This window comes from Cygnus atratus, chromosome 17, assembly GCF_013377495.2.
Source record: "Cygnus atratus isolate AKBS03 ecotype Queensland, Australia chromosome 17, CAtr_DNAZoo_HiC_assembly, whole genome shotgun sequence".
Taxonomy (NCBI): domain Eukaryota; kingdom Metazoa; phylum Chordata; class Aves; order Anseriformes; family Anatidae; genus Cygnus; species Cygnus atratus.
This window is the reverse complement of record NC_066378.1, coordinates 12,912,015-12,939,017: the sequence shown is the minus strand read 5'-3', so window position 1 is coordinate 12,939,017 and position 27,003 is coordinate 12,912,015. Positions and strand designations below refer to the sequence as shown.

At 50.3% G+C, this 27,003-nt stretch overlaps 3 protein-coding genes and 1 long non-coding RNA gene across 5 annotated transcripts; 1 reads left to right on the top strand and 3 right to left on the bottom strand.

Annotated features, from left to right (window-relative positions):
* Nucleotides 1–328: 328 nt before the first annotated feature.
* LOC118257532 (uncharacterized) lies at nt 329–5,257 on the bottom strand. Of its 2 annotated transcripts, none has more exons than XR_004781620.2 (3): nt 5,031–5,257; nt 4,015–4,270; nt 329–709 (listed from the first exon to the last, which is right to left on the bottom strand). It is a non-coding gene; the product is annotated as an uncharacterized LOC118257532 (long non-coding RNA). The 2 variants fall into 2 exon arrangements; XR_004781619.2 differs by having other exon boundaries at nt 5,090–5,257.
* A 25-nt stretch (nt 5,258–5,282) lies between these two features.
* On the top strand, nt 5,283–8,720 carry DIABLO (diablo IAP-binding mitochondrial protein). Its single transcript, XM_035565627.2, has 6 exons — nt 5,283–5,364; nt 5,701–5,824; nt 6,173–6,304; nt 6,735–6,845; nt 6,998–7,094; nt 8,057–8,720. Exons 1-6 carry the CDS (start codon nt 5,318–5,320, stop codon nt 8,269–8,271), a joined length of 726 nt encoding a protein of 241 aa, XP_035421520.1. The 5' UTR covers nt 5,283–5,317; the 3' UTR covers nt 8,272–8,720.
* A 2,623-nt stretch (nt 8,721–11,343) lies between these two features.
* B3GNT4 (UDP-GlcNAc:betaGal beta-1,3-N-acetylglucosaminyltransferase 4) lies at nt 11,344–13,594 on the bottom strand. The gene is made up of 2 exons (XM_035565626.1): nt 13,460–13,594; nt 11,344–13,314 (listed from the first exon to the last, which is right to left on the bottom strand). Exon 2 carries the CDS (start codon nt 13,285–13,287, stop codon nt 12,178–12,180), a length of 1,110 nt encoding a protein of 369 aa, XP_035421519.1. The 5' UTR covers nt 13,288–13,314; nt 13,460–13,594; the 3' UTR covers nt 11,344–12,177.
* Nucleotides 13,595–14,760: 1,166 nt separating this feature from the next.
* LRRC43 (leucine rich repeat containing 43) lies at nt 14,761–21,919 on the bottom strand. The gene is made up of 12 exons (XM_050714287.1): nt 21,824–21,919; nt 21,480–21,728; nt 21,062–21,172; nt 20,784–20,923; nt 20,007–20,245; nt 19,158–19,336; nt 18,644–18,767; nt 18,306–18,445; nt 18,043–18,132; nt 17,531–17,755; nt 16,951–17,032; nt 14,761–14,918 (listed from the first exon to the last, which is right to left on the bottom strand). Exons 1-12 carry the CDS (start codon nt 21,917–21,919, stop codon nt 14,761–14,763), a joined length of 1,833 nt encoding a protein of 610 aa, XP_050570244.1.
* Nucleotides 21,920–27,003: the final 5,084 nt, after the last annotated feature.

Sequence of the window (27,003 nt, the reverse complement as noted above, 5' to 3'; positions counted from 1 at the left end):
GAACCTGTGCTTTGAAAAGCTTCCACAGGGTGCCTCTGCTATTTTTTGAAGTTCTTTCCCCCAGTATCAGAGCATCACTTTACTAAAATAAAATGTAAAACTGTAACACTTCGCTATTAGCATTTCCTACCATGGCTAAAACTTGCAACATTATAATTTTGCTGGAAAGGTCTGTCCTGCTTTCATCTTTCTGCTAAAAGCTGAGGAATTTCTGTTTCTAGTTCCACCACAGTCACATCAACAGGAACCTAAAAGGGCCATGGCCACAGCAGCCAAATTTTCTCACATCCTTGAACACTCATTGTACAAGAGAAAGATAACCACTGCAAAGGGGAAGCAGTAACTTTTTTACTGCATATGATTAGATACAGCTTGAAGACAAAAAACAAACAATGACACATAATTCACCAAGTACCAAACTGAAACAGAAAGAGTAAGCAAGCAGGCTCCTTTTGGCCCCAGCTGCTTTACGAGGCTCTACAATTCTGCTGCCACATGTCCTCAGTCCCCCTTCGGAAACCACAGGGCTCTGAGGCAGCCAGAGAAGCGCTCCTGCAGGGCCTGCTTAGCCTGCGCCACGCTGTTGTGGTTACCTACCCCTCGGTCACACGCAAGTCCACTGTCTGGCCAAGACATTCACTGGGCTTCTTCTAGCAGAGGCAGCAACAAATAAATCTTGAACTGGCCACATGCACGTCAACAGCGCTGCCTGCAAATACAAGTAACAGCATGGCAATGACGAGGAACATGCTAGTCTTTTACTTCAGTCATTCTCTGAAGGACTCAGTGGGATGTGGCTTGTTTGTCCTAGGTGCACCCACCCGACTGCAAAGCAACTCCGGAGTATGAATTACCTCAGTGTGCCCAACGCTTATGTCTGAAGATACACGCACACATACACAGGCACTCCCCACATGGGATGCAGCCCAAAAATAGCTGCCTCAGTGATCCAGCAAGCTGCAGCTTTAAAACAGATCCCGTTTTTGTTTCCCTCTGTTCAGTTTACAAATTGTGGTAATTGCTGTTGCAGAGTCCAGAATCGTAGAGCGGAATTTTCCATGGTCTTGGGGGCTGGGGCCTTGGCGTTGCTGAGCCAACGTGCGCAAGAAGCAGCTTCTGGCTCCGGAAGACTCCGCGCTGCTAATTGCTGGGGGCTGGGGCACTGACACTATGCTCACACCCTTCCCAGCAAACACTGTGGACTCTGTTTCACACTGCACTTCGTTATTAAACAGTTAAAAACAACTTTAAAAAAAAATAACACATTAAATCACTCTCTTAGCAAACATTTCTGCTCTGTTATCCCACATGATGTGTACAGCATTGAAAAAAAAAAAAAACATTTTCCCACATTGTTACGGGTATGACTCTGAGTTTCAGAAATTAATCACAAGGAACCAACTAGCACGGATCAGGCGATTTTGTGGCCCAACACAAATGAATAATGGAACAAATGCAGAGCACAAATTCAACAGCTTACTTACCTTTTTCAGTTGGGTCAATAAACGTGTTAGTAGCATTAGAGGCGACGTTTATTTCAAAAAGCAGTTCATGCAAACACTTTGTGGATTAATTTACCAACAACACTGCATACATTTTGCAGACTGTACCCCTCACCACCACCAAGCAAGAGCCATGTGGATACACAAACTAGACCAAGTCTCTTCCTGGAACTATTCAACAACAACAACAAAGCCATCTTGACGTTGATCGATTCTCTGGAGGAGCAATTACTACTTAACAGGCTTCCTGAGCAGCTTGATTATGTTCTGCTTCTGTCTAAGGCCTTGCTGACCATGCGGGTAATAATTTGATAACAAGAGAGCTTAATTAAATTAAGGGGCCATTTTCTACATCATAATATCTTTGTAGGTAAGAGATTTGATTTGCAGTACACACTCTTCCTTCTCTCTGCTGTCTGCATTTGTCTGGTTTACAAGCAAAAAGAAAAGCAAACATTATCCAACCTCCACTCCCAAAGACTTTCACTTTTCATATAGCGTTCTCAGAAAGCGGTTTTGCTAAAAATAAACGTGTATCTTACCTCCCTCCTCCCCACTTGCCACAAATAAGTTGTAGCTCTTGCTCTCTAAAAGGTAGGGGTGACTTTCTGGGTGTGCATGGGTGAAGATATTAGGGCAGTGAAAGAGCAGTTATGTATAGGCTAGACTGCCTTCAGTGCTCACTCGCTTCTGATAAAAGGGCCTGATTCAGCCTGCACAGTTCCAACCTGTCCTGTGCTGCTGATCTTGGGCAATCCCCAGGCAAGCACCCTGCTCCCTGAGCGGCCCACAGAAGCACGGGGCTCTCAGAGAACGCAGGAAGCGCTACAACAGTCTTCCAGGTAACTGAATTGCACGATAAGAAGCATTCGATGACACAATATTTTGATAGGGGGGAAAATAAAAACACATACAAATGCAGGTTTTGACCGACACCACTAGAAAGCAATGGTGCTTAAACTCACCAAGCGCCGTTGACAAAAGCTCTCCGGGGAAGGGGAGCTATTTGGAGTGCTCTGTACTGCTGTGCCGCGCAGCGCGCAAAGGCGCTCTGTCATATAATAATTGGTCCTGACCACACCTAGTGCATTAGTCCTTGTGCGGGCTGCAAATACAGCCTCATCGCTCCTGGCTACCGGATGAGCAGCTCAGAAGGGGATCAAACTACAGTACAAACCTTCCAGGAGCCAGAAATTCAAGGAGCAGCTGCAGAACAGAACCAGAGGAATAGGAACTTTACGAAGTAGACCCCACTATCTTCCTGGGTAAGCAATTTATTTCTTTGTCGGTGCTACTTTAGACAATTAAAAGTTTCAAAAAGCCAATAAATATCGAAGTATCAAACAACTGGGAAACCATAGCTGGTTTTAAAATGCAATAGCTCCCATAATGTATACATGCACCTGAGTTTAGAAAGAAATAACCGACTCTTCAATAAAAGCAAAGGATTGACTTAATTTTAATCAAACTGTGAACTCTTCATCGTGCTTTTTAAAAAACGTTCAAAGTGGCAGAACAGGAATTCAATTTATTCTGACTGCCTTTAGACTATTTAGAAGAGAAATAATCCTTTTAGGTTAGTTTTATCCAAAATCTGTTTTTAAATTCCCTTTATGTGCTTCACCAAGAATGGGGATATTTTGTCTGCCATGGTTGTGACCAAAATTTAAAAGAACATGCGAGTCAGGGAGACAGCAGAATTTTTCAGTTGGACCTTTACAGATTTAAGTCTAAGGAGCCAAAAACTTTTGTGAAATTTCAGATTTTATATTAAACTTACAAACGCGCAACTTCTAAAGTGACGTGTTCATATGACTTCAGAATACAGATGGAAGATGAATTCTAAAACATCTTACCCTGTGTCTCCCATTTAAAGGTTATTTTTAAGGTGAGACAGAAATATTTTCCTGTGCAAACTTGTATTTAAGCCCGAGTTTTCCTCACTCTTAAACAAAAGGCTCAGTTTGTGCCAGTATCTCCATTAGATGCAATTATGTCATTAAATATTAATGGTGGCTTCCTTGGAGGAATTGACCACTTTTATCAGAACACACTGGTGGTAATGCATCAGCGAACACTCCGCTTGTGAAGCTTCCTGGATGCACAACCACTGACACGGGGGAAAGGCACCAGGATCCGGCTGAACTGGGGGCCACCGGTCCTTAGCTACACAACAGCGTCCACTACGTGTGCATCCATATTTTAGTTTGCTTAGTTACCGGTCCTGATTTGGAGACGTTGTTCAGATCCCAAACTCCTTTTCAACACTTCACACAGCTTGGTAACCCTGGAAAGGTCTGAACAAGCTCACACAAGACGAGCCTAACACTTACACTTTGGTAATTAGCAACTTGCTTAGGAGGCTGGGTGGCTGTTAACCCTCCCAAAGACAACCATTTCTCCCTACAGCAGAGCCACACCATCCTTCTGGGAAAGACCCATTCTATCCCTTTACTTCTCCTCCATACAGAGCACAGAAGAACAAGGCAGCAGCCAGCTCCAGACACCCTACCTGCCCCGTGGTGCTGGGGAGAACCATGCCGGACTCCTTTGCCATCCACTTCCTCAAGGTCCTGAGGGAGCTGCTGGCCTTCGTGCTGTTCAGCTACACAGTGCTGGTTGGAGCACTGCTGCTCGCCGGCTGGACAACGTACTTCCTCGTGCTTAAATGACTGCTCCCCTTCTGCTCCAGCAGCCACAGACTGGCCCAAAGCATCAGGCTCCACGCTCAGCGCCCAGGATGGCAGTCCCTTCCTCCTGCACCGACTCTGCAAGCATTTTGTTTTGTTACTGCCTAAGCATAATCTTATTTTCTTATGTAAAAAGGAAAGATTAAAAAAAAAGTATCTATACACATGCACCTTTCTGATCTTTGTGGCTCTTGCCAATTCTTTTCCTGTCTCCTAGACATCGGCCCCGTTCCCTGGATGATCTGAAAGGTTCCCAGCAGCTTTGCCCCGAGAGTCCCACCCCGCACTCAGCCCACCTTTAGGGAACAGCAGCCCACTGAGTGTGGTGGAAGGACGGGAGGGATGTGGCACGATTTGAGTGTGACCAACATCTCATATAAACAAGTCCTGCCTTGCCTAGCTCTGCCTCACTGAGGGTGTGAAGGCAGAGATACAGAAATTACTTCTACTTGCTCTGTAAGTCTTAAAAAAGCCATTTCAAATCAGCACAAGGCTTCCCCCAGTTTTACAAGGTACACTTTTATGGGGAGGGGGCACCAACACCAGTCCACCCATAGGGCTATCATTTGGTGCTCTTGAGCATGCAACGCTTTTCAATAAATACTTTAAATATGGGGTCAGCTGAATGACGTGACTGGTACAGCAGTGCCCTGCTAAAGCTAAACCGTGACAAGTCAAGCGTCTCACAGAGAACTGCAGGAATTTCTGCTATATAGAAGAAAAAAAAAAAAAGGTAATTGATCTCGATTAAGGCTTTTCACGTGTAACTATGGAGAAGACCCTAGCAGGGGATTATCACTGGCACAGAACCACCCAAAGCCAACGCAGCACCACGTACTCTAAAAGCAAAGCCGAAGAACACCAGCGGGGGCACAAAGACCGGGGCCCAGCAAGTACCTCGGGCTGGGGCCGGGCGCGGGTTTTGAGGCGGCTCGCGGGGTTTTGAGGCCGTTCCGAGGGGTTTTGAGGCCGCTCGGAGCCCTCGGTCCGTCGGTTACCTCACGGCCTCCCCGCCCCGCGACCGTTACCAACGGCCGCACGCGCAGCTCCGCCACCATCGCCCCCCCCGCCCCGCCCCGCCGCCACGCGCGTGACGCCAGTTCCGTCGCCGCGCCCCGTCCCAAGATGGCCGGCGCCGGGCGCTGGCTGCGGAGCTGCCGCTCCCTCCTCAGGTACCTGCGTGTGCCACTTGCTGTCGATAAGCGTGTTCTAAATCCTGTTTTTCAGCGTGATTGAATATTAACAGTGTGTTCGTACAAGCTACGTGTCTTCTCTCACGGAATTAGCAGTACGCTAGCTTACTCTGCCTGCCTTTTGTTTCTTGTAGCTAAAATTAAATAATGGGACCGTAAACGACCTTGTTCGTTTGCAAATGCAGCTGTATCGCAGAAGGCTCCTGCTCACTGGGTCACCTGGAACAGCCCCTACAAGTCTTTTCCTCCTCGATACCTGTCTCACGCCGCGTACGGGTTGTTTCTGTGCTTGACTCCTATTTTTTGTGTTTGCAGACGAGGCTTCCCCGTGCTGGCGGCTGCCCGGAGACAGCCCTGCCTCTCCGGAGGGAGCAGGCGATGGCAGCAGGTGCTGGGCGTGGGGCTGGGAGCGGCGCTGTGCGCAGTCCCGGTCATTGAGGTAACGTGTCACGAGTGAGATACGATCGGTAGATACAGTTCTACTCAAAACCACTTGCTTAGCGTTGTACGAGCTAATGGTTACCTTAGTACCATCCTCGTTCCTTCTCAGGGATCACAGGTGGTTAAACTGTGTAGTTGTTAAGGAAGAGAGATGAGAAGGACAGGGTTTACTTTCAATAAGGTCGTAAAAAAGGTTGCCTTGTTTTACAGAGAAAGGTGAAACACCAGTAAGAATTAGGCTGTCCAACCTTGCAATTAACAGTCTGCTTTTGCTTACCGTTATTTGTTACCAATAATGTATGCTTGAAAGTCATCGTAAAGATGATGCAAATTTGTTGTCTTTCAGAAACAGAACTCATCTTCTCTCAGTAACGATGCCTTGATTAAAAGAGCAGTTTCTCTGGTAACAGACAGCACTTCCACTCTCCTCTCTCAAACTACATATGCATTGATTGAAGCATTGACAGAGTATACGAAGGTAAGCTGAGTGATTATGAGTAGCGTACTCTTACATATTTCTGCTTTTCATGCAGTACAAGCATGTTTGTGTGATACTGCAAGGAACTGCTGTAGCACAAGTAGGCTTTCAGAGCAGGAGATCAGTGGCAGTTACATGCTCTGGATTCTAAAAAGCCCAGAACGACGCATACTCTTGGAGTGTGAAAGTTCTGTTTGAGTCAGTGTGTACTCCTTCCTTTTTTCAACATCTTTAAAATTAACAGTAAACTTAAGAACAAAGCACCTTTAGAACTATTAAACGATTTTGGTACCCGCTGTATATACTGGGGATTAAATACAGACAGGTTAGTTCTTTTCTTGTTGTCTGTAACTAATTAACACCTGTTAACACTGAAACAACTCCAGTGATTTATAGATTTTCCTGTAACTGTGAAATGATTCCTTCGCAGGCAGTTTATACACTAGTGTCTCTCTACAAGCAATATGCAAATCTTCTTGGGAAGATGAACTCCGAAGAAGTAGATGCAGTCTGGCAGGTGGTGATAGGAGCCAGAGTTGATGTAAGTGATCATCTCCCTTTGGTCAGCAACTTGTCTCATATATGCTGCTCAGACAGCTCTTGTGTCACTTGCTGACCTTTTCACAAAGGCGGTTTGCAAGAGCATTCTGACGCTCTTATATCAAGCTGAGTAATTCTTTATTTTACTCCTAGATGACAACAAAACAGCAAGAATACCTAAGGCTGGAGTCCAGCTGGATGACAGCGTTACGTCTTTCAGAGATGGCAGCAGAAGCTGCGTATCAGTCAGGTACGCAGAAGCAGAAATACTGAGAATCTTTCACCTAACGTTTAGGCAGTATTTACTGTGTATGAATGGAATTGAGAAAGAGGATATGAGCTAGGTAATGTACCAATTTAGAGCAAGTGCCTGGTTTTTAGAGGCACTAAGAACTTGTATTCTGTTGGCTACAGGTCTCGTATAAGTGTTCTGAGAACTAGGCCTGGAAATTTCTTACACTGTTCAGATGACTAGCAGCCATGCCAGAAAATGTTTTAGGGAAGTGTTATTTTCAAATGCACTGTTAAAACGTGGTTCTGGGAGCCACAGAAATCATGAGGTGCCCCTCGCTGGATTCACTTTTACTGAAGTGAGAGTATTTGCCTTTCACTCAGGGATGATAGGAATTTTGTTTTCTCCCTGTACACGTGCTTCCACGAAACATGCAGAGACTTGATAGCTCTGAGATTGAGTTATAGGCTGACTTGGGGCAAAGGGGAAAATTACTGGAGCAGAGGAAGGAGACGAGGAGGAAAAAGATAAATATCCAGGGGCAGCCTAACTGCACATTTCCTGATGAAACTGTTGAAAAAGACATAGGATCTGTAGGAGCACAGGAGAATGGGTTTTCATGTTCAGCAGTGCCATGCTTCCCAGTTGATGTTCCATGACAAGACAAGGACTGAACGTTCCTGGCACACAGTGGCTGGGCTGGGCTTAGTTCTCAAACCCAACAGCATAAACTGATCCAATTTGACCAGATGCTGGCTGAAACCTGCTTGGCCTGAAAGAATTCAAGGGGGCACAAAAATCTCAAGGTCGGCATGTTGTTGGTTCAGGTAAATGAACAGTAAATGCGTTTAGCATTAATACAGCCCAAGAGCTATCAAAACACTTAGCAAAGCAGGTGATAATTATAGACAGTTGCTTCCTTAATTGAAGGTTTGCTGAGTGCTCCTCTAACCTAACGTATTTAAATTACTGCTTTTCAGGTGCAGATCAAGCCTCAGTAACAGCCCGAAGCCACATTCAGCTAGTGAAATCACAAGTGCAAGAAGTGCGACAGCTGTCCCAGAAAGCGGAGATGAAGTTAGCTGAAGCTCAAACAGAAGAGCTCATAAAAGCTCAAGGAGAGGAGTCTTCATTGCCGCAGGGTGTCCTAGGAAGTACAGATGCGGATGAAGACCCTTATCTTCGGGAAGACTGAAAAGAACTCAAGTGTCACCTTCGAGTATGTGAGAATTGATCAGAAATCGTGGGGTCCTAAAGTTCTAAGTGGATAGTGGGAAACTGCTGAAATAAGCCTGTGATTCCATTTCCCTCCCGCCCCCCAAATAGGCTTGCTTTACAAATCAAGTCAATTCCAAGACTGAAAAGCCTTCACCTTGTTTGTAACCTACCACATTTGTAATAATTATGGATTTGATTATTTAAGTGTTTAACTATGCAAATGTGAAAATCGCTATCAAGGATAGCTTGTTGTTAATTGTCTCTGCTGGGAGGATCCTACCCATGGTGCGATGTGTTTCTGGGAGCTCTCTGACATAGAGGCTAACTAGGTATCAGCCAAAGAAGTGTATTTAAAAGTGATTATTTTTAACCTGTGAAGTAAATGATATCTGTTAGTAGATACCTTTATTAAACTGTGCAAGTGCATTTCCTTTCAAGTGTGCCCACATAGATAAGAGATTAAGTGCTGTTTTCTGTTTTGACTTTGTATCAGAGTTGAGTCTGACAGCTATATCTAATTACACTTAATTGCAATCAGGGAAAACATTTGCTATAAAGCTGAAAACTTTCTATGGAGTTACCCAAGGTCTTCTTGGAGAAGTTTTGCAGTGCAGTACAGTCCAGCAGCCTCTTTCACCCAGGAGTCACTGCTTGTAAAACAGCTGCCTTCCCCAGGAAGCAAAAGATTTGATTTTCAAGATACTGTGATTACGGAGTAGTTGTCAGAACTGCTGCAGATTTTATAAAGCAACAAACAAAAGTGAGTTTTATGTATTTGAATGCTTTCCAGCACAAGGTTCAGGAAAATTAAGCTTACCAAAAGAGAGAATTCAGGTAATGTTTCACTGCAGGCTTCAAAACCACAAGTGTCTTTCACTGTGTTCATTTTCCAACTTGAGAGCTTCATGTGAAATTTGCAGTATGAGCTGTATAGACAATATAAACTTTAGCTGAGATTGCTTTGTGCAGTAGCACTGACTAGAACTCTGCTGCTGCTGATTTCGGTCAGTTAATCCCCATTCATCACCTTTTGTAAGAAGGCACACAATCATAAGATGTTCCACTATAAATTAGCAGCAGACGCGCTACATGTGTTGAGGTTGCTGTTACGAAACTGAGTTCTGCTTGATTAGGAATTTTTGCAGCTGTAACACGAGCCTTTCTCTGCCTCATTTTGCCTGCCTTTTGAACAAATGCAATCTCAGCTGCACAGCACTGTACATTTAGATTAAATAGTAGAAGTTTCTAAAAAAAAAAAAAACAAACTTTCCTTGCTCCTGCTGCTCACTGGATGCTGCTGTATCCAAGGGGGAAGGCAGGGTCTGGAATCAAAGCTCACAGGAAGATGCCGGTGTCTGCTGTGCCACTAGTCAGAGGGTCCCAAACATGGCTTCGGGCTGGAGCACTGGGGAAAACCCAACTGTCAGGAGCCGATTTGTTGTAGCAGTGGCACAACCACACCCTCAAGAGCTGCAGGCAACTTCAGGTCAGCCTTCTAACCACATCTGCTCCCATTTGTTCTGTGCTGCAGTTGAAGAACTCCTACCAAGCCACTGACTGAAACACACATACAGGCTGTGTTTCCGTCACGTTGCTGCAATAACTCCACTCAGACACTTGCATGACAAGGATATGGCTTAAGAAAGATGCACATCAACCCAAGAGTCTGGAAAGTGGCCATTCTTCCCCTTTCAGAGCCTGCCCCCACTCCCCTTGCTGCCCCACTTCTTGTTTTATGCTATGACACAGGCTCTACCCCCATGCATCTAACCTTCAGCTGTGACAGGAAGCAATTAGTCAGTGCAATCAAGTCAAAAAGGGAAAGAAATACTTGAGTAGCTCCACAGCACCTCCCAAACAGGGTGGAAAAGATCCCCCCACAACCTTTGTTAAGAAGTGAGAGTTGCATAGCAGGGAATTAGCCTACGCACTTAAGCCCAGAACTGCCGTGACATCACTCGCTGCGTGATGTTCCTGAGTTTGCATTTGGACTCAGCTAGGGGGTCAGAAAAATGCTGCCAGAGCAGCTGACATCGTACCAAGCCCGCTCCGTCCAGTCTCTTCTCCGGAACAAGCAGTGGCGCTCAGGGCACAGTGCCGAGAAATGCAGGGCTTTGCTGCGTGATACTCAACCTCGTTTACAAAGCCAACTAATCAAACTACACGTAGTGTCTCGGGTACAGCTGATTTGTCACTGCTTGGGCTGCAGTGAGATGGAGTAGCAACTTCTACAGGAGCACACAGGCTCACAGAAGGTTTTTTTCCTTAGACACATACCTACTCGCATCTAGCGCGGAAACAGCCCCCGTGAGAGCAGCAACTCGTGCCGTAAGAGCGTGGCTCACACAGTGGAGCTAAACGACCTACAGCGGGTGCTCTAGAAAGCCAAGGCCGCAAGGCAAATGCACCGTCAGACAGGACTGCCAGGAACCCCTCAGCCCCAGGCTGTACAGTACCGCACCCCACAGCGGCGCGGGGCAGGCAGCCTGGCACACCCCTGGGCCCAGGACGCCCTCCAAGCCTCAGGAGCCCAGACAAGGAACTCCTGGCAGCACTCCCCGGGCACCTCTGGGAGCTCCGGTTCACAGCTGGTGGCCTGAATGCTGAGCAGCTGGCATACGAGACAGGAATGACAGCAGCACGGCACAACCAGCCCTGATTTCTGTAATCGCACACCCTCGCTCCCCTTACATTTTTCTAAAGCTTCCAGGTTGCTGCCTGCTCGCACAGCGCATCTGGCAGCAAGGCACCCTGAGGCTGAGACGCTTTGTAAACTGTCAGCAAATCTTGGCTTCAGGATTGATTGCTCCTCAAATTAGTTACTCCAGAGCACTCAGAGATTAAGCACGGCTTCTGCATCCATGCATCGTGCCTGGACTGTGGGCAGAGAGCAGCAGCTGCTCACAGGAGAGGAAGTGAGCAACTTTTCATTTCCTCATAACCCTGTCCGCTTTAATATCCACATCTCCTTAATGCAAATAGCACCAGGCCTCAGCCTCCTTTGGCTCCTAGTTCTAGCTCTCAGGAGACCCAGGAAGATTCCTGTGAGTACTTTCAGAACTGTATTTTATTTATACCCAACATCACGAAAACAAGCAAACGGAAGCAGATAAACCCCAAACACCTCCCACACAGCATAAAAAGCTGCAGTCACTGGGACTTAACTACCACTCAGGACATATTTCTCCTCTCAAACCAGACCAGAAAGTGTTTGTGCAAAAGCTTCTAGTGCAAGTAAACTTGTAATAACCTTCTGTAAAATCCAAAGGGCTTAAGTTGGAGCCCAATCCCTCGGATCACTGTGCTGTTAAGGCAATACATTTTTAAGCTTTTTTTATCCCCCACCTCCATTCCTTTTCTCCTGCTGCCCCACAGGACCTGTGGAATTGCTGGCCTGGGACAACAGAGCCGCACTGCAGTAGATGCAGCAGCATACACTGCCCTTTCTTCTGCCCTTGCCTTGACTAAAAAGGTTAGAAGTAATTTCAAGTGCTCCATCACTCGTTAGTCATCATTACCTTTCCCAGGAGAGACTGAATTAGGCTGGCAGTCAGGCACCAGCCTCAGTGTTGCAGAACCTCCACAGGAGGTGGCACCTCATTCATGTCACCTGCAGCAGCTGTGAATTTCCTGGGCCCCAGCGTGGCCAGGAGGAACCGAGCCGAGTCCCCTGTGCTGCATCTCACCGTGTCTCCAAGCTACCAGCCCCGTCCCCTTCCCCTGACAATTCAGTAACCCACCGACAAAGACTGACTGCAAAACAAAACCCTATGGCTCACGTACAGCCTGTTAGTAGAGGACACTTTTCTACCACAACCTGATTTTTAGTTTAAGCACCCTGTATCCATCACCAGCCAAAATCCTACTGTGCTCATCAGGAGCTTCATTTCCGACCACTTCTGTAGGCGTGTGTTACTGACACTGCACACCTAATGCTCTCGTCCTTCACCAGCGTCCACATGATCCACATCTCAGTTGGGTTTAGCTTGTGCACAACCATCAGCTCCTTGTACAAGCACGGATCAAAAGGATTGAAAGGTCTCTGGATCCCAAAAGTCTTAAAGCCAGCATGGTTCTTTGGGGTCACTGCCATCTTTGCCAGACACATTCCCACAAAGACATCATCTATTGGGAAGAGCTCCGTGTCCTCTGCGGTGCTCTGGAGTCGGCGCACTGTCACCCTAGACATCACATAGCCCCCTCCACCCGCATAGAGAGGATAGAAGGAGGCTCTGTACATGGACTCTGGAATGAAGTACTTGACCTTGGTGTTCCTGATGGGCCGGGCGTTGGCAATCACGTCCCCAACAAAGAGATCCTGCTCAGGGTCCAGCTCCTGAAGGAACTCAACGATATTGTAAGTGTTGACAAAGACATCGTCATCGCCCTTCAGCACAAACCTGGCATGCAGACAGTCCTCCATGAACCAGCGGAGGAAATGCAGCTCCTTGAGGGTCAAGTTGAAGAAATTGTCAACAAAATCCCACTGCACGATGTCATCAAACTCCTGGCTTTCGAAAGCCAGCAGCTGGTGCAGGGGCTGCGCTTGGATTTTGGCCTCCGAGCGCCCTAGAAGGAATACCAGCCTGATGTGCCTGCCACCAATGGAGACCTCCTTCCCCCATGTGTTCCTGATTGCCACCCGCCGCTCTATATTGATCGGGGGAGACTTGATCGCCAGCAAGAGGAACGTGTCCTTACTGCACCTGGAAGGCTTCAGCAGCGATGAGAAGTTCCGGCAGTGCTTGTACGTTAGGAAGACGCGGTGAAGCTCCGGGAGGGCGAGGGAAGAGTTGGCGAGGGTCAAGTCTGGCAAACACTTGCTGGGTTCGGCGTTGCCCAGAGCCAAAGGCTTGGGTTTGCGACTTGCTACATCCACTTTCTGCTCTGCTGACGACGTTGCCAACTTTGCCTCTCTCTTTAGATAAATAAGACACGCCAGCAGCGTGACCGACAAGGCATAAAGCGCCAGGTTTTTAATCCTGGGATACATCGCAACGTCCGGTGAGGGATCCAGGCCCTGGGGGGACGAAGAAGGACAAGCCGGTGATCACCGAGAGCCGCACGCTCCCACCCCCCGCTCCCGGCACTGCCGTGCCAGCCGCAGCCCCGAGCCCCCCCACCCACCCACCCCGTCCCCAACGCGGTTTTGGGTCGTGTCTCACCGCCGCGGGTCCCGGCCAGGACGGGAGCGCGGGGCCGGGCTCCCCGAGGGCAGAGCCCAGCCGGGAGCCGGGCTGCGCTGGCCACGCCGGGCTCCTTCCCTCCTCCCCTCCTCCGCTCACCGGCAGCCGCCCGCTGCCGCCGCCCCACGAGCCCCGGGGCCCGCCCCGGCCCCGCCCGGGTCCGCCCCGGCTCAGCCCCACGCTGCGCGCTGCAGCCCCCAGTTACCCCTCGCAGGCCGCGCGGTGCAGCCCCAGTCCTCCTGCACACACCGCACTTTGCAGCCCCAAGTCACCCGCACGCACCGCACGGTGCACCCCCAATTGCCCCCCACCCGCTGCAAGTTGCACCCCCCCCCCCCCAATTCCCTTGCATGCGCTGCACGTTGCACCCCTAATCCCTCCCCTCCCGCTGCATGTTGCAGCCCCAATCCTCCTGCACACGCTGCATGTTGCACCTCCAATTCCGCTGCATGCACTGCTCGTTGCACCCCCAATTCCCCTGCATGCACTGCACGTTGCACCCCTAATCCTTCCCTTCCCACTCCATGTTGCAGCCCCAATTCCCCCCACACACAGAGCACATTGCACCCCCAATTCCCCTGCACACACAGCATGTTGCACCCCCAATCCCTCCCCTCCCACTGCATATTACACCCCCAATTCCCCCCCCAGCACATTGCACCCCCAATTCCCCCCCTCACACAGCACATTGCACCCCCAATTCCCCCCCCACACACAGCACGTTGCACCCCCAATTCTCCCCCCTCACACAGCACATTGCACCTCCAATTCCCCCCCCACACACAGCACATTGCACCCCCAATTCCCCCCCCACACACAGCACATTGCACCCCCAATTCTCCCCCCTCACACAGCACATTGCACCCCCAATTCCCCCCCCCTCACACAGCACATTGCACCCCCAATTCCCCCCCCACACACAGCACGTTGCACCCCCAATTCTCCCCCCTCACACAGCACATTGCACCCCCAATTCCCCCCCCAGCACATTGCACCCCCAATTCTCCCCCCTCACACAGCACATTGCACCTCCAACCCTCCCCCACAGCACATTGCACCCGCAATTCCCCCACACCCTGCACCCCAACCCCTCCCCTCCCCCACATACTGCACCCCCAATTCCCACTCACTGCACCCCCAGGCCCCCCAGCACACCGCACACCCACCACCGCGCTCCACCCCGCGGCCCTGGCGATTCAGCACCCCCAGCAGTCAGTCGAGCAGCGTCCCTGCGGGCTTTATTTCACTGACCTCCGTCGCTCGCTCCGGCCACGGCCGCCTTAGCGAGCCTTGCCCACCGCCACCGCCGCGCTTCCCGGGCTCTGAGCAGCAGCTGAGGGCCACCGCAGGAGCTGCACCTGGAATTCCACTGTCAGCGGCACTGCCTCGAGCCCTCGGCCCTCCTCCGGCTCAGCAGAGTCTTTGTTTGTTCTTTTTCCTGGGGAAAGTGGTAAATCAGCCTTGGCCTTTGTAGGATAAATCGCCCGAAAAGCGGCGTGCAGGGGGATGTGCCCACCACGTTAGCACTGACTGCCGGGCCCTAAAGGAAAATCCACTTGAATATGAGTTAGGGTGGTAAGCCCAGCTTCTTTAAGCCCAATCTTTAAGCAGGCAATCAATCTGGGTGCAATTTTGCTTCTTGTGGTGAAATTGCCCTGTAATTTCCAAGAGAAAAGAAAGACGCAGGCATAAATCGTTCTGAGGATCCTGGAAAATCAAGCGCGAGGTAAAGGAGACCTACGTGAGACTACTTCTGAAGGCATCCTTCAATGTCTGGGCGAATTGTTTGCTCGAGACAAAGCTTGCTGCCTTTCCCCTTTGAGCCGCCTGGAAGGGATCCCGATTTCCCTGAGAGCACTTATTATTTGTGTGCATTTGCCGACGGAGGGATGCAAATCAGCCTCGGCTCCCGGCTGCAAGGGCCGGGAGCGTCCCCGGTGCCCCGCGGCGCAGCCGCTGCTGCAGCTCCAGGGTAACGAAGAGCGAGCACCGAAGGACCACAGCACGCTTTGGTGACGCAGGCGGATGCCACCTGCGTGCTGTGGTGGCTGTTGAGTGGCCCACCTGCCCCCACGGCCCCTCTTGCCTCCCGGGCTGTGGTCGGGGTGTGTGTGACTAATGAGTCACGGCAGAGCACGCTGCCACAGGACGCTGCCGGTATTGGGTGTAGCAAGCTGTGGGGGCAGCAGATTTCTTATGTGTTCTTTGAAAAATGCACCCCAAGACCTTGCTGTGCTGCAGCCTGGGGCCGTGGCCACCATCCCCCACCTGCAAGAGGGGCCGGGAGGGCCAAGTCGAACTCGAGTCGCTGACCACTCAGGGTTTCCTGTGGTGGCAGCTGTTTTCTGTGCACCCGACGCCATCCTCGGCCACACAACCCCCAGCAGAAAGGGGTTGTTCTCGCTCAAGCTAGACAGAAGAGCTGCTACACGCACGCTGACCACAGGCACTGGGGTGGAAAGGGAGAAAAAAGCACCAGAAGGTCGTATGATGGCAGCTCCCTGCTTCGGCAGCAGTCTGAGCATGCACTGCAAATCAGCATCTCGTGGTGGGGAACAAACGCTGTGATAACCCAAGGAGTTTCTTCTTCTTTTTGGGTAGCTGGAAGGCCAGCAGGCTCCCTCGAGCACGGACAGCCTAGGACTGCAGGGCCTGAAGTCCTTCCTGTGGACAGGGTGAGGGTGCACAGAAAACAGTCAGAGCTCTTGGGGAAGGAAGTTAATTGCACTGTTAAATTAGCAACTCAACCTGACGCCAGAGCAGGGACACAGGGCTCCTCTGAAAGCTCCCAGTGGTGCTGGGGAGAGGGTCCTGGCCCGCTCCATGCTGTCCTTAACCCCTGAGCAACTTTTTGGCATCGCCCTGAGCCACCTCCCCCACTTCCTCCTGCTCTTGCATTACCCCTCCGGCGTGCTGGCACTGCTATTTTTGTAGTCAAAACAAGAGTGCTGGAAAAATAACCTGCAAGAGGCAGGGCGAGCTCTGTCTCCAAGTGGTTTAAGCAACGCCGCTGACAGAGCAAAGCCTGACCTCCGTGCTGGGCAGCAGGGGATGCCCACTGGGGGCCAGGGTGGTCTCTGCAGGGGTGGCAGCAGTGGGGTCTGTTCCTGGGCAGGCTGGGCACCTGGGCTCTGAGCTGGAAAGCCCACTGATCCCCTCCTCAAAGTACCTGGAGATGGATGAGGACCTTATTACGGATCCCAGACCTTATTACAGATCCCAGACCTTATTACGGATCCCAGACAGCTGCCCACGCCGAGACGTGTGTATTGGGGCGTGTGCCTGGCCTCACAGCCCCCGCAGCCTCAATGGCAGCATTCAGAGCCCCAAGCTCAGGATGTGAGTAAGCGCCCTGCGTGGCGGAGCTGGCAGGGTGGCGGGGGACCTGCGGCTGCCTCCGGGCTGGGCACCGCTGGTGTTCGCTCTCGCACACGCTGCTCTCTGCCCAGCCAGCTCCAGCCCTCTGTCACCTTTGGCAGACACTGTGGTTTTCCGGCTGGCCTGACTTTCTGCTTTCGTTTTTTTGCTCTTCTCTTTGCCTTTTTTCTTGTCCTGTGGAGAGAGACGTTTCCACACTCAGGCGGTGTTGAAATTCAGTGCTCACATTCAGTCCCGTGACAGTCATCACCGCCTGGGTTCTGACACCAGGATTTAACGGGCCAAAGAAAGCAGTGACAGGAAGCGGGAGCACAGCAGAGGGGCTGCCCAGAGAAGAGAAGAGACCCCTGGAAACAGAAAGTGTCAGGACAGCTGGTGCACATTGCCATGCTGAGAGAGGATCAGTGGAAGCATGAGGGGTTGCTTTCACATTCTGGGAAATTAAGATAAACTCACCTATTTTCTTAATGTTAGCCCATAAACAGTAGCAGCACTTACTGCTAATGCCAACATTAAATAACGATGCCAGCAGCGGTGGGTGGTGCTCCGGCAGGGCTATTTCTGCCCATTTTTTGGAGAGGGAACTGAGGGATGGATGGGGAGGGCAGGATGTGCTGAACCCTGTCCCCAGCAGCCCTGCCCCACCGCCCTGCCCCGGGACACACTCCTTACCACTTTCTCCTCCAGACTCAGTGGCTGCAGTGGCTGCTTGGTGATGAGGATCCCAAAGTCACACACAGTTGCCACCAGGTCCTCAGCGGCCAGCAGGGCCTCCAGGCTCACTCTCCCAGAGCCCAGGGTCCTCTGAATGGGTGGGTCGCTGCAGAGTTCACACGGCTTCTTCTTCTTCTTCTTCTCCTGCTCCTTCTGCTTCTGTTTGTCCCTGGGCACAGGACCCTGCAGAGCACCAGTATGGGATAAGTGTCAGCTGAGGGTTGGGGCCCCTTGATCAGACAGCAGGTAACCTGGGCCCAGCCACTCGCCCACCTCTGCATCCAGCCTGAGCGGTGTGTAAAACAGCTGCTGCCTTCCTCCCACAGCAGAGAGGGATTTGTCTGGAGGTCTGGGATGGAGGGAATACTCCCTGACACCCAAAACTGGCACAGGAGAAGGTCCCTTCTTCCCCCATCACTATTATTGTAGCTCAGACGGTGTTTGGACATTGTTCCCTCCCAGCACCCTACCTTGGCACTGTCCTTCTTTATCCCCTGTCCTGCCTTCTTGTTTGTTACTGCAGTTTCTTCTGAGTCAGCATCAACAGGCCACGAGAGCACCTGCCAGGAGAGAGGAGCTGGCACTGCAGGGCCTGGGACACCCGAGGACCTGGCCTGGGGCCACCGCCATCCCAGAGTGCCTCCTACAGGGAGTGCAGTGCCACTGCTGCCCCCCCCCCCCAGCAGCTATTTTCCCTCCCTGCCCTTTTCATCCGGCCCTGCCACACACTCACCTTCTCCTCCACGACTGAGACGATTGTTCCAGCCGCCAGGTAGTCCTTCAGCCCCACTAAGTCCTTGGCAGTGTGCTCCTTCCTGTAGCTGCAGTCAATGGTGTCTGCCCAGGGCTTTCCAGGGGTGACAAACAAATGTGCTGTGAAGGAAAAAAAAATTGAGGTGACCTTTTCTTCCTGAGGAGAGGACAAGACTGGTGCCAATTCATTACCCATCAATCTCAGTAAGAGCCCAGCTGCAGCTGATGCTGCAGGGATACACCGATGCCACCACGTTCCTGGAAAAGTCATCAATCTGCCCTGGCCAGTAGGATAGAGGATTTATAATTCCTCATTACCAGCATGTGCCGTGGGCTCCTCCGTGGCTGCAGACTCCTGCTGGCCCTTTGTTCCCCCCGTGTCCCATGCAGAGCTGTCTGCACCCAGGGTGGCCACCACAGGACTCTGATGAATTTTTGTCACCTGGAACAGAGAGAAATCTTGTGGCAAGGCATGTCTGGCTGTGTCTGCATCAGGCCCAGGGGCAGCACTGCCTCTGAAATCCCATTCCCCAGCCCATCCCGGTCATCAGGAGCAGGGGCAGAGCAAGGCAAGCTGCACAGTGGCACCTGCAGGAGGGCCGTAAATGCACTCCCATGTGCAGAGCAGTGTTGGACTCCCGAGAGGGACAGCGAACGTGGCCAGCAGAGGTGAGTGCTGCCAGATGTGGCCACACAGGAATTCTGTCCCTAGCTTACTGTTGCCCATGACGGGTTCATTATGAACTGTCTTGCTCTGCAGCCTGAAGGTGAAGTCCCCCTCACTGTGGCCTGCCAGAGCCTCCTGTTTTCAGGAGCTTAGTTCAACACCAACCTCAGTGCTGCCACCGTCCTCCATCTCCTCTCCCTCCGCAAACTCGTAGGTCACGCAGTAGCTGTAGGTGATCACTGGTGCCTCAGAGCCAACCTCCAGTCCCTGGAGAGCGCTGGGATCGGGAACTCCCTTGATTTTCCCAATGCTCACAACCACTTGTGCTTCACTTCTTATCAGATCTAAAAGGAAGACAATCCTGCTGAGGAGCAAGGAAGGCAAAGAACAAGCGGAAACCTCCTGGATGCCAAGTCCCACCACCTGGCATCCCTCCCTGCCACCCTTTGCAAATGCTGTGACAAGCCACAGCCACATGGGGTCACTCAAAGCCATGCAAACATCTGGCCGGGTTGCTTTGCCTCCCTGGTTAACATTTTCGACTCAATAAAGCACACTCAGTGCATAAATTCATTGAGTGGGGGCCACCAAGAGGGGCTTCCCTCGCCCAGGTGCCCCCAGTCCCCAGCCCTTGTCCCAGCCTGGGACGTGCCACACTGCTGAGCGGGCACCACTTTGTGCTGGCACCGCAGCACACATCAGCATCTTCCTGAGCGGAGATGTTCCTCTTTCAGCAGCTCAAGAAGGAAACACACAGTGTGAAACCAGACTGTGTCTGGAAAACAAAGATGGGGGCAGGCCGTGACACCAAGCCAGAGCTACAGGGACAGGGTTGGGTTGTTCCTGCAACCTTTGGACCTGATTAAGGCTAAAAACACCTCGACTATAAATGTGCTGCTGCAGGGTCCCCTGCCTGTCTGCAGCGTGAACCCTAAGGACTCCTAGCTCAAGCACAATGAAACCATCTCTTGAATCATGGGGTCAGCACTGACAGGTTTGAAGGCAAAGGCTCACCTGGCTGCCTCGCCAAACCATGCACCTGGTGCCTCTCATCGGGCCCCACATGGATGTAGTCCAGGACGGACAGCTGGGGCAGGCTGTCCACGACGAAGCCTCTGTAAGCAGGAACGAGAGCCAGAGGGTTCCCTTGGAGCACCAGGACACGGAGCTTCTGCAGACTGGAGAGCTGGGAGACCAGCCGCGGCAGCTCTGTTAAGTTGTTAAAGCTCAGGTCAAGGGAGATGAGATTTGGCCTAAAGGAGAGAATCCAGCAGTAAGGTCCAAACAACGAAACAAACAAGTAAGGTGCAAACAACGTCCAGCTGAGGGCACTACTGCACTGAGTCAAGAAAAGAAACACAAATCCTGATTCCTCAGCACCACAACCTGCAGTGGCACAAATTGGGTGAAAGTGGGGAATCCAATAGCGTGATCTCACATAGCCCATTGCCAGTCTGCCCCATAACTCAAAACCTTTTTTCTTAAGCATCCATTAATCACCCCACTACATCATTCAGTGATAGAGCCTAAGCTTTAGGACCTTCCCCAGGCAAGACTACCAGCAAGGATTGGGAAGAGCAAAGCCAGTCCCTGCCCCAACAAGCTCACACCAAAGTGTGAGACAGAAGGCAGCAAACCGAGACAGGCCCCTCTGCACTGATGGGGTGTTGGAGGCAGAGAAAAAAACCAACCCTGCTGACGGGCTGCAATTTCTTAATGCAGGGCACCTCAATGGCTTGGGGTCATCTGTTCCCATCTGCCCACCTCCCAGCAGCTAGCCTGTGGCATTACCAGAAGTCCGCAGTGAGGTACTTGTCCTGCGAGGGGCCGCACAGCCTGTTGTACCCCAGCCCCAGGTGCTGCAGCTGCGGAGGGGGCTGAGCGCACAGCTCCTGCAGATCAGCCACAGCGTTGCAGCAGAGCTCCAGGACCTGCCCAGGACAGAGGGAGCAACAAACACCCTTTGCAACGAGCAGCTCCCGGCGCACCCTCGAGCTGCTCAGCTTGTGCAGTGTTCCCACATGGGACCTCTTTTCCCATCCCACCGTCACAAGGCACTGCTCACCCACCTTCAGAGTCCGGGGCAGGTTGGCCGAGGTTACCCTGCTGATCTGGTTGGCACAGAGTATGAGCTCCTCCAGGTGCTGTAACTGCAGCAGATCCTTGTCGACTTCCTCTACCTACAAAGAGCTGTGTTTGGCCACCGTGACAATTGAACCACCTCGTGTCATGTGGGTCAAGGTGACGCAGAGATGTGGTGTTGATCCATGTGACGTACGGGTAGCACGGATTAGTGTAACACACCGAGTGGGGCTGCCAGCAGCTCGACCCCTGCTGCAATAGCAGCACCTGGGGAGACCCCGGGTTGGGGAAACTGCTTTTCCCAGGACGTTTTCCCCCTCAGCAGATGTGTTTTTTTGGCCTGGAGGTGGCCAGCTCTGTGGGCACCAGCCCACCCTTGCCTTAACAGCTTGCAGCTGCACTTACGTCTTTGCCGACGATCCGCAGGGACCTGAAGACCTGGAGGACGCGGGTCCCATGGACGAGCTGGGGCGCCTGCACGGCCACCTCCCGCAGCTGCTGGTTCTGGGGGTCGCAGCCCGGCGGCAGGGCCCAGGGACTGCGTGGGTCTCTCAGCAGCTCCAGCAGTGCCTCAGGGCTCTCCTCGCCCAGCGGCAGGTCCTCATCCTCCTCCTGCCCCGAGGGGCTCGTGTGCGCACTGAAGCGGGACTTGTTCTGCAGAGAGGGAGAGGGGAGAGGCAGTGAGCACCCTGCAGACCCCCTGTCCCCTGTGGAGCCCTCCCCATCCCACCGTGCCCCCCAGCCCCTACCCAGCTGCCAAGGCCGCAGGGGAAGTCCCGCAAGCCCAGGCACCGCAGGTGCTCCCGAAAAGCAGCCGAGAGGCGGCGGGGGCCAGGCGCCGCCATCCCGGAATTCTCTGACTCTTGGCACCCGTCCCTGTCGCTAGGAGATGGCGGGGACACGACGCCCTGGGGACCGGGCTCTGTGGGGCCGTGAAGGGAGCGTGGGATGGCACTGCAGGCTGGGAATAATCCCAGGCTTTTACCTGTCTCCCCCTGGGATGTGAAGGCTGCTCCCCACCAGGGGAAGAGTGGGCTGCATTTACAAGGTGCAGCATCAGCCCCGTCCCCTGGCCAAGTACCTGCAGCACAGCATTTGCCATTTCACTTATCTACATCCTGAGAGCCGCTCGAGTTTCAGGGAGGAAGCAGTCGTGTGCTCAGTTAGCTGTAAAAGCACCCCGATCGCTGGTGCGGAGGGCACCGCTGCCACAGCACCGCAAGGCCATCGGAAAACAAAGTTCACAGCTAAAAGTACCAGCGCCCGCTCTTGGAAAAAGTCGCTGAGCCCAGGGACAAAAGCCCCAGCGCTGTCTGAGGTCAGACTCAGGTCTCCCCACTCAGGGGTTTATCTGTTTTTTCCAGTGATAGGTGTGGAGGTGATAGTGACAAATTCCACTTTAGGGAGCTTGCAGAGCAGCTCATGTCAGCAAAACTTCACCAAGTAAATTGCAGATGCTTTGTGGTGTCTGGCGGTTGCGTGGTGGAACGCTGAACTTCCACTCGCGTTGGGTTTTACAGGACGGATACCGATCTGCTCCCTTATCAGCTCGGCAGCTTATTGCAGCTGCACAGATAGGAAAGGATATGCGGAGCATGCACACGCCAAGAGATAGCGGCGTGGCTCGAAGTGGAATAACCAGGCAAACCGCTGCCCTCGGTTCGGCAGAAAATGAAGTCAAACTTCTGGAAATTCTTTGAAAGAGCATTGCCAGCGGCTGAATTTTATTCTGGGGAAAAGCCGAGCTGAAAGCTTCTCCTGTACTGCTGTAGTGGCATGGACAGCCCAGAAGTGACCTCCACTGTGATGGGTGGCAGGGTGTTCCTGGCTCTGGGAGGAACACTGGTGGCAGTTCCTCGTCTGTCCTCTCCGGTGGCACCCAGCTGGGGTGGCTGGAAGGCAATGGGCAGCGCCTGGTGCCCAACGTGCTCCCACATGTGCAAATTCTCACCTCATCCATGCACCTCATAATGCATGGTGGGGCTCTAAGCAGCTGCATCCCTCTGCTCTTCGGTGATTCCAAACAAGTGCTCCTTCAACACGGTTCTTCTGCCTGAGGAGATGTCTGTACTCACCATTGTCTGAAAGAGCACCCTGCACAAAGAAACACCTCTCTTCGTGACACCCCCAAATAATTCTAAGTCCTAGGAGTATTTTTTCTCTGTTTTGCTGTGTATGAGAATCTCCTGCGTTTGGTAACTGGACAGAGAGAAAACAGGTTTGGCAGAGTTAGAAGGGCGAGAGCTGAGGAGGTGGATCCTGGACATCCGCTGATGGGGTGCACCGGGTGTTACACCAGTGGGATGGGGTCTTACAGAGATCCAGCAGAGGGATACATACTCTCATCTGGAAGCCTCTCGTGGGTTTTCCACTGCCACCGTTAGCCCACTCTTACACTGGCCCCTGCAGGAGATGGTTGCTGGCTTCAACAACTCAGGTGTGTGCTTGCGTGCTCCATCATGCTTGGGAAAAAACAAATCAAAACAAAACAAAACAAAACAAAACCAACACAATTCATGTTCTAAGTCCTACATTTTGGAGCTCCCGGGGATTTAGATGGGATGGCTAAGCCAAGAGTCCTGCACTCCCAGTCAAATAGATGATGTGGGACACCATCTGTGTCAGTTTGAAACTGCACGCTAGATCACAATCAGTGACGACGCATTTGAACCAATTTTTGATGTAATCTTTCAAAAAAGAAAAAAAATTCCACACCATCATCTGCAGGAGAACATGGGGGAGCCACTGACGCAAAACCCCGCTGTACTTAAACGCAGCTCGGCTGTCCCCAGCCGCAGCACTCCAGCCACCAAGCAGCCTGAACGCCGACATCCCACCAACTTTCGGCCAAGCCAGCCGCTGCCTGAGCCCACCATGAAACGCCAGACAGGTGGGTGCGACTTAACCGTGTCGTAAGGTTGCATCGGTTGATGCTCGTCATTAGCTCCGCCGCTCAAAGTCTCTCTGCTTTAGAAAGTTACCACGCTGCAAAGAACCAGGAAGTTTTGCAAAAACGGCGTAGACGCCTGAGACTGTACTCATTGTATTCTTTTTTTTTTTTTTCTTTTCTTCATTTGAATGCAGAAATCACCAGATTTGCAATCTTCCTCTTCTGCTTGCTGGCTCCTTTGGTCTCCTTGGCACCAACATCCGAAGATGGCAAAACTACTACAGGACAGAGGCAGAGGCATTCTACTTCCAGAATAAGGGCCTTCCTAGTGCTAGAAAAGCAAGCAACTACCTTGTTTAAAAACTACGTAAGTGTAATATTTTGCATTTGCTGGGCCTGTGTCTGGGGAGGAGTCCCTTGATTTAGTTATAGAATACTAGGAAGACCACCAGAAAAGAAACAGTTGGGTTAGAACCTTGAAGAGGCACCTCTCTGTATTCCATACAAGAAGGAAAGCATTTGCGTTGTGTTATTTTAAGACAGAGTCGGAGCAATGTCTAGGACAGCTTGGGTGTGCCAGCTGTGGTCTTCCAGACTCAAGCATTTTTCTTTGTCTCCTGAGTCACGTTGAGCTTGAAGCAGGCAGCTTTTTGGATGAAACCAAACAGATCACTGGAAAGATGAAGAGAATCGCCTTCCTCTTCAGTCTGACCTTAATATTAGAGCAGTCAGGAGCACTTCTGCAGAAAATCCTTCTCAGCCTCGCATTTCCTTGGAGATAGCAAAATGTGTACTGAACCTGAAAGTCAATACTACGGCCAAATTTCAATTCCTGGGAACGTGTTCCCAAGAATACGTTGATAAAAATCAGTATAAAACATTTCCCCTAACTTCATTCTTGAAATCAAAACCATTTCTGCTGAAGCAGATTTGTTCTGGTCACAGCAAATGTGTTGCATGAGTAAATCTTACCTATATGGTTAAAAAAAAAAAAAAGACTCAGAAAAGCTGAAAACAATGCCAAGCAGGTTATTAAGATAGAAAGTGCTGCACAATCATAGCCACAGATAGTGTATAATAGCTACTTGATAAAGGAGCGTAGGTGTTAATACAGCCGGTGAACAATAACAAAAAAACCTCAAGCAGACACAAGCTGAAAAATAGGTGCGTATGCTCCTAGACAGTCTAATGTGGAAACTACCAGGACAGATGTAAACCAAAAGATTAACGATTTCTCTCTCCTCTTCCTCCCATGCAGAACGCATGCAGCACTGTAACACCGAAAACCGTAAGCTGGCTAACTGCTGACCCCCAAGTCAAAGCAATGGCGAATAAAATACCCGAATGCCCACCTCGGGATGCAGGTTGCTGCATGCACGTTTTTTACAATATTTTGCAAACCATAAGAAATGATCCAGAAGCAATCTGTGGGAGGAATTTCATCCAGGCTGTGAACGCAAGCGTCATCCAGCTAAACGTGACGATGACTGAACTGGAGGTGCCTTACACCTGCAGGAGCAAGGATCTTCCACAGAAGGTCTGTGAGCAGTTCGGGGGGATGAACGCAGCAAAGAAGATGATGTATACCTGGCTGGCTTTACAGAAATATGAGCAATTTATGCAAAATGCAACAAAAATATACTCTGCAGTAGGAATGTAATATGCCAAGCTGAAACAGTAACTGTAGGATACCGGAGCTTTGGCTGAATGTACCTATCAGTACTTGTGACCAGTTTGATGCCAGGAACAACATTAATAATGTACTTACTATCCTGCAGATCTTAAATATATAATCTAGTTTAATTTACTATTTAAAAGATGAATGTCTTAAGTTATTGATTTTATTTATTATAAAAATATTTATAGTGTTTTATTTGCAGCAGCATATAAAAAGTATGCACTGATGTAAGTCAGAGTGATTTAATTAACCAGTCATGATATCAATTAGCAAACAGGAAGGCATGACTTCAGTGACTTTCATGTTATTTATATTTTTATTTTGTAATTATTTTCCAAAACTTTTGTTGATTGTCAGCAGACTGATTTTATACTTCTCATTACTAGCAAGTTGTATTTATGAATTTATAGAATACATTTATTTTTATAAATTTATTTAAGCAATTTTGTGTTCTATATTTATTCAGATTTTTAATTTATATATTTTAATGTTAAAAGAGATGAATCATGTATTTACTACTTAGGTGAACAGTTTTACTCATTTTCTGTCACTATATATTTGGATAAAACCTGGCATTTAATTAAAATTATATTAAATAAAACTGCTACTGATGGTTTTTTTATTATTATTATGTAATTTTTTTAAAGTCTTTCTGCATTGGAAAACTAATGTTTTGTTAAATAGCAAATTGAACTTGTTGTTTCTAGTCATTACGTTAAAGGTATTACAAACAGCACATCTTTCCCACCCACTTTTTACTGATAAGACATGAAAAAAGATCACAGCACTTTTGCTTCTTACGCTCCCAGTTGGTTTCTTAAGTTTGGACCCGCCAGTGGGTAAATTGCTTTCTCTTCGGCCCCAGCTTGTGAAGGCTGAATTATTGTGGCTCTGCACCACAGCTCGAGCCTGGCTTAGGTTCAGCACAAGCAGCAGCGCTGCTGGAAGGACGCTGCATCAGCTCAGGCACGAGCAGCACACCAAAAGGCAGCCCAGTCAATTGCTGCTCCTGGAGCTGGTAACAGAGCAGGCACCCAAATGTCCTAGGAGCAACAGGACCTGTCGTCATCTTGTTTTTCCTTTGTCGCATCAACCCTCGATTATCCCCAATAACGGGGAGGTTAATAACGTGATGAGTTCAGTTCATATCACCATGCAAATTTGAAGCCAGTGTAAGCATTAGAATAAATTCTGAAATTAACACTATTTATATACAGATACATATATATTTTTTATATTTTGCAAATATATTTTGCAAATATATTTTATATATATATTTTTATATTTATATTCATTTCACGTGAAACACCTATTTAAAACGCAAGTAAAGGATCGTTCCTCTCTCTGCTGCCATCCCTTCA

Bases quoted from the DNA above. Each gene is read 5' to 3' on its own strand.
- LRRC43 (XM_050714287.1), bottom strand. From the start codon at position 21,919: ATGGCGGCGCCTGGCCCCCGCCGCCTCTCGGCTGCTTTTCGGGAGCAC. The intron at 18,446-18,643 runs GTAATGAGGAAT...TTTCCTTCACAG, and splicing joins GGAGCCCACGGCACATGCTG to CACATTTGTTTGTCACCCCT. The intron at 18,133-18,305 runs GTGAGTGTGTGG...CTCTCCTGGCAG, and splicing joins TCTCAGTCGTGGAGGAGAAG to GTGCTCTCGTGGCCTGTTGA.
- DIABLO (XM_035565627.2), top strand. From the start codon at position 5,318: ATGGCCGGCGCCGGGCGCTGGCTGCGGAGCTGCCGCTCCCTCCTCAG. The intron at 6,846-6,997 runs GTAAGTGATCAT...TTTTACTCCTAG, and splicing joins TGATAGGAGCCAGAGTTGAT to ATGACAACAAAACAGCAAGA. The intron at 7,095-8,056 runs GTACGCAGAAGC...ACTGCTTTTCAG, and splicing joins AGAAGCTGCGTATCAGTCAG to GTGCAGATCAAGCCTCAGTA.
- B3GNT4 (XM_035565626.1), bottom strand. From the start codon at position 13,287: ATGTATCCCAGGATTAAAAACCTGGCGCTTTATGCCTTGTCGGTCACG.